Source organism: Cupressus sempervirens, chromosome 4 (assembly GCF_028749045.1).
Source record: "Cupressus sempervirens isolate cs-2001-9-10 chromosome 4, ASM2874904v1, whole genome shotgun sequence".
Lineage (NCBI taxonomy): Eukaryota > Viridiplantae > Streptophyta > Pinopsida > Cupressales > Cupressaceae > Cupressus > Cupressus sempervirens.
The window spans coordinates 688,235,640-688,245,772 of record NC_143121.1 but is presented as its reverse complement, the minus strand read 5'-3'; the positions used below and the strand labels follow the sequence as shown (position 1 = coordinate 688,245,772).

Sequence of the window (10,133 nt, the reverse complement as noted above, 5' to 3'; positions counted from 1 at the left end):
ATTTGTAATTTTGGATATTGTAGAATTCAAAATATATGGAGTTCAATATCATGGATAAAACTAAACAATATCATATCTCTATGAAATTCTTAAATTCTATTGAAGTAATTATCATTCAAAGAAATCCTCACGTTATTGATTTGCAGAAGGAATGCGGTTAGATTAGGCAACCTCAATGTTCTTATTATATTGAGAGTAAGTTATAGATCTGCAAACACTCAGAACTGGACATTTCTTTCTAGGTTAATGTCACATGAAAGATTATAGAAGCTTGCTATACATTATAACTAACATTGAAAATATAAATTACTTTCAAAGAAGGCCTCCATAGTGTCAGACATTGCAGACTACATTGAATCTCTGTAGCACCATTTAGCCCTTTATTCTTCTCAAAATGATGGCCCCAAAATGTCTATTAATGAAGACAACATAATTCCTGTATTAAGAGATGTATCCACAAAAGAAATAGAATTTCCTTCTTTAAACATTGGCAGATCTGATTCGATGCCATCTTCAAATAGAAAATCCATCGACAAAAAATTGTTTCTGACCTTGCATAATCTTTCCAATATAAGACATTTTACTCTATGTGTGGATGTTTTCTATTGTTAAGCCAATCTTAAATTGAACTCACTCCAGAGCTAATTGAAGAATGCAATTTAGCTTAAAAAATCAGTCATGAATTTTACCTGGAGCTGTTTTCCTTAGATTGAGATGTTACATTTAGAGGACAAAGGAAAAGATCCAGAAAATTTTGGGGATGGATTTGGAGAAAATGTTTTAATAAAATATAGGTTCTAAATTATGATGCATAAAGTGTGTTAACCGCTTTTATGCTTCTAGCTTCCATCTGTCTATGTGTATACCAAATGTGGAGGCACAAACTATCTAAACGAATTATTTTCCCAATGCCATGTGAAACAGCATGCAATATTTATAAAATTCTTTGGTTGATAAAAAACAGACCAACGGCAGAAATAGTTTCCACCAATCAAAAATTAAAAATAATCTAATAAAACTATACTTAATATAATTAAATGAACAAGACCTTAGGATAAACGTTTTAAATGCACAATATTCGAGGCAGATTAATTAGAAAGAAAACTTCAACTATAGTCTCCTGATTAGAAAGAAAACTTCAACTATAGTCTCCTGCCTAAGGACAGAATAATAATAATAATAAATCTAAGATGTAGAGAATAAAAGCAATCTTACTTGCATGCCGTTTCTCCTCTTTTGCGTAGCATGGCTGTGACATTACAATTATGTTTCAAGACGACCGACTTTGTCTAAAAGCAGGAAATAAGATACGATGAAATGAACTTAGCTGGAGGAACATGATTTACGCGTGTAAACCCTCCCTGAAACGTGTCCTTCCCCACGTAGCCTCCCATTCAGTGTCTATCCTCTTCCCCATCTCTATATATCATCGCCTCTTCTCACACTCTTCCATCAGTCAGAGTCCCTCGAATTCAGATACATAAAAAGAGGATTTTTCTCGAGTAAGCGAAAAGAAGCATAATATTGTGCAACATATCTTAGCAGAGCAAAGATGCAGTCGGCAAAGAATGCAGCGGCGGCAGCGAAGGAGAAGATGAGCAACGCAGGCAGCACTACAAAGGAGGGCATGGAAAAGGCCAAGGCTTCCGCCCAAGAAAAAGGTTAGTGGACGCTCTTGTTTCTAGAAATTATATGTTGGTAATTAAATAGTAGATAAATGTTGGTTGGTAATGTATTGTAGATGGAGAAGGTATCAGCGCATGACAGGACTGAGAAGGGGATGGCTGAGCAGAAGAAGGAAGCGAGGGAAAGCGAGGCAGAGAGGAGGGCTCACGCTGAGAAGGTCCAGCATGCCGCTCAGAAAGAAGAGGCAAAACATACTGACCAGAGTGGCACCGCACACCATGATCCCCTCGCCACGCAAGGTTACAACACCACCGCCAACACTACGAGTAATACATATGCCCTCGCCAACACTGGCACATATACTCCCACTGCTCACACCGACCGACGATTTAGTTGGAGGGCTTTTATGCTAGTCACTGCTTACTGCTTAGCAATAATGGCTATTCTCATGGCCTTATAATGTGGGCGTTTCTATTGTGAGTTCTTTATGAAGGATCCTCTGAAGTGTTCCTGGAATTGGAGAGTTCAGTATGTTTCTGTAGTAGGGCATTGTGACTGGCCTTTCTTGGTTTCTTGTGTTTTGTTAGGACCACACACTTCTCTTTCGTCATGTAATAAGGCATTGTGATGGGCCTTTTTGTGTGTTCTATTATCTCTTGTTGTTGGTATTTTATTGGTTTGTTAAATGAAATAGAATTGTAGAATTGTTTACCTAGCATGAATGCCCATCTCTGATCGTTGTACAAGCACATTCACAAGCACATTCACAAGGTAATTCTTTAATTCTAAGAATTAAAACAAATGCTTATCTCATTTGACATCTCTAACATTTCTATTGAAGTAATAATAATATCTGTAAGGTATTTCTTTTTGACTTCGGAAAAAGAAAACACAAACATCCATTTTGATAAAGGAGATCATACCTAGGAGATCATACCTTATGAGTGTCCATGATTCAAGGAAATCATTATTAAGTAGTTAGAAGGAAATTATTATTAAGTAGTTAGTTTTTGAAGTAGTTGGTAGCAGCCAAAAAGAGGAGGTTGATCTCGGGATACAAAAAGTCAAAAAGAAAGAGGAGGTTGATCTCGGGATACAAAAAGTCAAAAAGAAAGAGGAGGTTGATCTCGGATTACAACAGAAAGCCAAGAGGCAAGGTGCTGACCCTAGAGTACAAAAGGAAATTAGTTATATCAAAACTAACTTTAATTAAGTACTTTAATTAAGTTAAGTACTTTAATTAAGTTGTTAAGTAGTTAGTTATATCAAAATTAACTTTAATTAAGTTGTTAAGTAGTTAGTTATATCAAACTAACTTTAATTAAGTAATTTTAATTAAGTAGTTAAGTAGTTAGTTATATCAAAATTAACTTTAATTAAGTTGTTAAGTAGTCTATAGTTGAGTAGTTAGTTATATCAAACTAACTTTAATTAAGTAGTTAAGTAGTTAATTATATCAAAACTGTCTACTGAACTTTGGCTAACATTCTGGTAGGCTACAAGTAGTCTATAGTTGAGTAGTTAGTTATATCAAACTAACTTTAATTAAGTAGTTAAGTAGTTAATTATATCAAAATTGTCTACTGAACTTTGGCTAACATTTTGGTAGGCTACAGTTCACTAACATTTCTAAGCCCACCCCTATTTTCTGGTAGGCTACAAGTAGTCTATAGTTGAGTAGTTAGTTATATCAAACTAACTTTAATTAAGTAGTTAAGTAGTTAATTATATCAAAATTGTCTACTGAACTTTGGCTAACATTTTGGTAGGCTACAGTTCACTAACATTTCTAAGCCCACCCCTATTATTAGATTCTTTGCTAAGTGCCCGCCCTACAAGGTAGTTATCCTTCTGGAACGAAGGTTATTAGTCCCTACCCCCATTAATATATAGAGGGTGGGCAATTGGAAGGAAGCTAAACAAATGCTTCCGACACACTCAGTCTGAACTGCCTATAAAATAGTAGGGGTTGATGGGTGAACAACCCCTACATACTAACTAATTAAAAGAGATTAATAATTTTAATTTTAATTATTAGCTTTCTTTTAAATAAGAGATGTCTATTGTGCCATAGTACTTATATATATATATATATATATATATATATATATATATATATATATATATATATATATATATATATATATATATATATATATATATATATATATATATATATATATATATATATATATTGCCAACTATTTTATTTTGGAGAAGCAAAGAAAGGGTTGAGGTATTAAGTAATAATTTCTTAATATCACAAGAAAAAATGAGAGGACTCATATTTGAATTTTAAATTATAGTTTTGCTTTTTTTTTTTTTCTCAAGTAGTATAATAATAAAATGAAAATGAGGTTTTAAAAAATAAATGTTTTATTTGATTGCTTACATTAATTAGGTCAATAAAAAGGTTTTTTATTTGATTAGTTACATTCATTAAGTCAATAAATCTAATATGATCTTCCCAATAATACGTGGCAAATTAAATAGGAAAAAATCAAATCAAACAAGTGCCACATAGTGGCTTGTATTTTCCCTCAAGAAATAGTTTTAAATTAGATATTCTAAATGATAAATAAAGTATTAGAAAATATAAGGTATATTGTAATGTATAATCAATTGTATTTGAATATATTAAAATGAATTATTATATTATATATAAATTATAAAATAATGTATTTTATATTATAAAATTTATTTATAATAAATATTACAAATAATATCATAAATATTTTAAAGTATATAATGTGATATATATATATATATATATATATATATATATGATAGATATTTAGAAATGATGAGTTAATATCTCTTCATGTTTCCTATAAAAGGGTAATTATATTTAATACATAGTTTTACCATTATTGTTAATATCCACTAAAACATTATGAATGAATATAATATTGTAATAAGAAAATAATGAATACAAATTATCTTGTTTTATTTTTAATTTAATTTAATACATTATATTATTAAATATGATTGTATTGAATATAACTAAGGATATATTATATTAACTAGTCATATATAATTGTTAGCTAGCTAAGAAAAATGTAATATGGATAAGTTTATGAAAAAAGGACTCTTATGACGCAAAATAAATTTAGCCAATCATATCTAAGATAAATAAAGTATATAATATTAAAATTTAATAAAACAATTTAAAACATTAGAAAATTTTAATTTATGAAAGAAAGATTAATGTTGATTGATGCAAATAATATAGCTATTAGGTAGTTTTGGAAAAGTGAATGCAAGAGTATCTTGCCTACAAAAAATACAATAAGACAAAGAAATTTAAGATTTATGGCTTGGTTATATACTGTACAAATAAATGCCTTCAAATCTATAACTACGTAAAAATAATAAACTATTTAAGAATATTAAATTTTAATAGTTGTTAAAGTGATCTCTATCTTACATTTGGTAACTTTCACGATTTGTTGGTTTGTATTTGGTGCACTCTGTGAATTTTGGAATAATATAATTTATATTCATTTTTTGTAAAGACAAACATTTGGTTAGTGATAGATAGGCCAAAACTACTATGATTATTAGTGACTAGATTGTTAGTCCCTACCTTTTAAGGTGGGGATTAATGTTTTTGGTCTCTTCATTTCTAATAGTTCACACTTTGAAAATCATGAAAAGACCATACAATTTTCTATATACTATGGTCACAGGATTACTTTCTACTAAAATGAAATTTGTATTGCATTATTTCTAATTTTGCATTGGTTCAACTACTTTTCTTGGGGGATCTTTTTATTTTCCTTCTCTTAAAATTCAACTAAAAAAATTGAGTTCATGGTGTTATGCCATGCGGTGGCAAAGGATTGTAACGTGATGTTCCCCTGAGGGCCTTACCTTTCCATGTGTCTCCTACATGCACAATAAGAGGCTTTGTCTCTAGGAGCCAGGTGTCTAAGACTTTGGTTCAAGTTTGCATAATTGTGGTTCCCATTCTTTTCCACCTACAAATTTTAGAAGGATTTATATTGTTTTTTTGTGTTGCTTGCATATTCTGGTCTTCATCAAACATATTTTGGAATGCTAGAGATGTAAGTATCAACTCCATTTAACTTTTCTTCCAAGCTTATTTCTTCAATTAATATTCATTTCAGTTAAATTGTTAGTTACAATTTCAAATTCATAACCAATTTTAGGGTTTCATATTTAAATGCTAGACAAGTTCTGTGTGCATCCATATCATGATTTAGGCTACAAAACATGAAAAGGACATGGGTATCAATACTATGGGCACCTTGAAATTGTTGTTGATGGGGCTTCAACCTACATAAAAGTGTGTGGCCTTATTGTATCTTTTTCTCATGTTTTATTCTTGATTATGAATTGATTGTTATTTCCATTTTTTTAAATCTTTCTACATTTTTTCTAAATTGTTTTTTTCCCTAGAGGAATATGGAGAAAAAAAAAATGCTTAGATTTTAATATCTTTTCAAAATATAATAAATATATATTAGATTACTATGTTACAAAAAAAAAAAAAAAAACCATTTACTAAAGAGTAAATTGTAATTATCTTGTTTTTGAGAGACTGTTTTCTCCTATATTCCCAATAAGTGACAAGTTAAGAAATTTCAGTCTCATAAACACCCTACCATGAATCTAAGATTTTTGTCTGAAATCTTTTGGATTACAGACATATGTAGCAATAAACATTGAAACAATGATTTGTTTACTAATGACTATAATATGGCAGTTATGCTTTTTGTGATCAACCTTCATTATGCATCTTGGCCATTATAATTTATTCCATTCTTCTGATGAGGAAAACTCTATGGGAGGAAATAGGTTTTAAAATATTCAATCTATATGCCTTTTAGATTCTCATTTTTGGTCAGATAGATCTCAATTTTGTTTTAAATGTTTATTTCTGGTTTCAAAAACTCTAAGGTCTGAAAAAATTTAATCCAAAAATAGGCATTTGTTTAGTTGCATTCTCTTGCTTTCGCCCCATATACTTTTCTGTAAATGTTGAATAAAATCAATAATTTGAGGGCCTCTATTCATCAATCAAAGAACATCACATTTTGGTTTTTTATTTTTAATATCTTTTTGTGTTTTTTGTTTGGAAATAATGGGATCAAAGATATAATTTGTTATCACATGCAAGTCTATAACCTCTAATTAAATAATTTGAAAGAACTATGTAAAAAAAATTCTATTGATTATTTATGTGGAATTAAAATAAGTTGTAACTTAAATACCTTTAGTATTAGTTTATCCTTAAAATTTATTGTCCATGTTAATTACAAAATTGTGACAAATATTTTAGCTTCAGAAAATGTGTTTTCATTTTATAAATTTCTGGCTCCAGAAAGTTCTCCTTTCTTTAGAAATCAATTTCAATAATTATTTTCTAAAAAAACTATTTAGTATCTTATGTTTTTACATTTTCTACTAAAAAATAATTAAATTATTTTAAATGATGTAGCAACACCAATACAGAAATCGTGTTTACCATAATTTTGGAAATAGTTCTGCCTTAATACTTTCTATACAAAAAAACCACTCAATTAGATTTAAGCTTCAAATCCTAGATAAGAAGTTTCTAGAACGATTACAATTTAATATTTAATTTAATCTAACTATTATAATCTTTGTCAAATAGATGAGATGGACAAGACTTGGGAGACAACATGAGGGATGTGGAGGATTATTAACATGATATTTTAGGTCAAATTCAATAATTGTGAGAATTTTGTAAATTCTTGTTTGAAGTTTTAGAAGATTTTATATCTAGTATTGTGTAGGATTCTAGTTAAACTTTTATAATATATAATTTTTAGTGAGCATTTTGTAGAGATATTTTTTATATTTTAAATGAATTATTTAGGTTTTCTCTTGGATTTTCATAATCCATTTATTTTATTGGAAATGCTTGAACAATTTTCATTGGATTTTCACAATATATATTTAGTAATTAATATTGTATGGTTCCTATTTGAATTTTTATAACATATATATTTTAATGATTTTTTTGGTAAGATTTCAAATTGGATTTCTTTTTAAAAAATATATATATTTTGTACTATTTATATTTATATTTTCAATAGATTTAATTTTTCAGAGGTGAATGTTTTGTAGAATTTATGTTTGAATTTACATGATATATAACTTTTCAATTTAACCCAATGTTAATGATGATTCTTCTTTATTACTATTTAATTATGAAAGTAAAAATAGTCCAAGGAACTTTTGGAGCTATATATAGAGGTATTTTTAATGGCAAACCTGTTGTAGTCATTCATCTTTGACATTTTCTCAAACATTGATGAAAATATAGAAACAAAGAAAGAAAACTAGTCTGTACTCTGCTATAGGGTTATAGTTAATATCAAACAATTTAAGTGGTAGATGAATAAAGAATTTGAGTTACTTGAAGAATTCACTCAATGATTTCTAAGTGCCTGGACGATGTACACATCTTCACCTAAATTGTGTTTTTTTCGTTAATTCAAGCTTCATGTATTAATGTCTGACCAATAAAATTTATGAATGCTTATAAAATTATTGTATTTAAATTTGCATTTTTTTAAAAAAGAGTAGTTTTATTTATTGTTTGAATAAAGAAAGTTAGGCATTATAGTACCCTAAAAGGGGTCTCAAGCATTGCAGTGATGGTAATTTTTGTACAAAATAGGCTCATGAGAGCCGTCAAGGAAAATTGTTGTTGCTAGAGCAAAGCCAAATTCTATTACCAATGTCCTCCTGGCCTTTTTCTCAAGTGGGATGAAGATTTTAGAATCAGGGAATCCTAATGTTTAGGAATGATAGAGGAAATGCTAACGGCTTTTAAATTGGCATGCTAGTTGTGGATTCTTGGACTCGAGAAGGACAAAAATAATTCAATATGATTCACATTCAATAATACTTTTTGAACCCTAACCAAATATTATAATAGTTTTGATTCATTTCTAAGAGTCTCAATTTATGTTGTACATATTGCTAGCATTGATTTTTTTCAATTCAAAAGGATATGTTTTATTTATGTATTTCATTGTCTTTATTGTATGTATAGGTAGAGGAAATCAAAATTCTATGAACTTTTTCTTTTATTTGACCGGTATAGTGTGAATGATTTTTCCAAATGTCTTTCTAATTGATTGCAATTCAATACAATTTTAGATATTGTATTGGTTTCTCATTGTTCTATTTTTTGACTTGAAACTTAATAGTCTACAGATGAGGTTCAGTGCACAGTCACCTTTATCAAATGTAAGGTAATAAGTAATTTATTCAAGATTATTTGATGCTTACTTTTAGTTACTATCAATATTCCTTGATGACTGTAACTTTCCTAGTGCTCCCTAGCTTAGGCAGGGACTTTAGCTACATGCAACTCTCTTGTTAAAATATTTTATGGAATAAATGCTTTGAAATCTATAAATATGTTTAAAAAATAAACTATTTCAAAATCTTAAATTTTAATGTTTTTTAAAGTGATCTCTATCTTACATTTGGTAAGTTTTTGGATTTGTTGGTTTGTAGGCCCTATTGGTGCATTTTGTGAATTTTGTAATTTATAATTTATGTTCATTTTTTACAAAGAAAAACATTTGGTTAGTGATAGATAGGCCAAAAATACTATGATTATTAGTGACTAGATTGTTAAAATATTTTATATAATAAATTCCTATTAAATCTATAACCATGTTAAAAAATCTAACTATTTAAAAATCTTAAATTTTAATAGTTGTTAAAGTCATCTCTATCTTAACTTTGGTAACTTTCTAGATTTTTTGGTTTGTAGGCCCTATTGGTGCATTTTGTGAATTTTTTAATTTATAATTTATGTTCATTTTTTGCAAAGACGAACATTTGATTAGTGATGGATAGGCCAAAACTACTATGATTATTAGTGACTAGATTGTTAATACATTTTATGGTTCAACTAAATTGATTTATCTAGATCAGACTTAGTTTATTTCGAGCAGTATCAAATGATTGAATTTATCTAAGATTTTTTATTTATTTTTGAATAATATGATACTACTAAATATTATTTAAAAAGAGGGAATGATAAAGTGGCTATAAAATGCTTACAATTACCCTCTGTATTAGTAAGATTGTTTATTCAACATTGAACAACATACACCTCAAAATAACAATAATTCCTTTAAAATAACATATATGAAAGATAAAAGAATTGGAATTACATTTCTATTCAAAAGAAAAATTTCCCTCCTTATTAGTAAGATTTTTTATTCAACATTGAAAAGCATAAACCTCAAACTAACATTAATTCTTTTAAAATAGAAGATATGAAAGATAAAGAAGCACTATAATTACATGCCTATCACAAGGTGATAATGGTGCTAGAAGACATAAATACCTTTGAACAACAAAAAATGGTATAGAGTCAGATAGGAAGGAAAACTAACCTAAAAATATATAAGGAATGCCAATAAGACCTAGTAGACCCTAAAAAAGCCTAGGCAAAATACACTATGAATTTTTTAGTTTCTCCTTGATAA

The 10,133-nt window shown here is 28.6% G+C and overlaps 1 protein-coding gene across 1 annotated transcript; it reads left to right on the top strand.

The window, feature by feature from the left end:
- Positions 1 to 1,467: 1,467 nt before the first annotated feature.
- LOC149563146 (uncharacterized) lies at positions 1,468 to 2,285 on the top strand. The gene is made up of 2 exons (XM_089823975.1): positions 1,468 to 1,661; positions 1,742 to 2,285. Exon 2 carries the CDS (start codon positions 1,742 to 1,744, stop codon positions 2,084 to 2,086), a length of 345 nt encoding a protein of 114 aa, XP_089680101.1. The 5' UTR covers positions 1,468 to 1,661; the 3' UTR covers positions 2,087 to 2,285.
- Positions 2,286 to 10,133: the final 7,848 nt, after the last annotated feature.

Coding starts and splice junctions, on each gene's coding strand:
- LOC149563146 (XM_089823975.1), top strand. CDS start 1,742: ATGGAGAAGGTATCAGCGCATGACAGGACTGAGAAGGGGATGGCTGAG.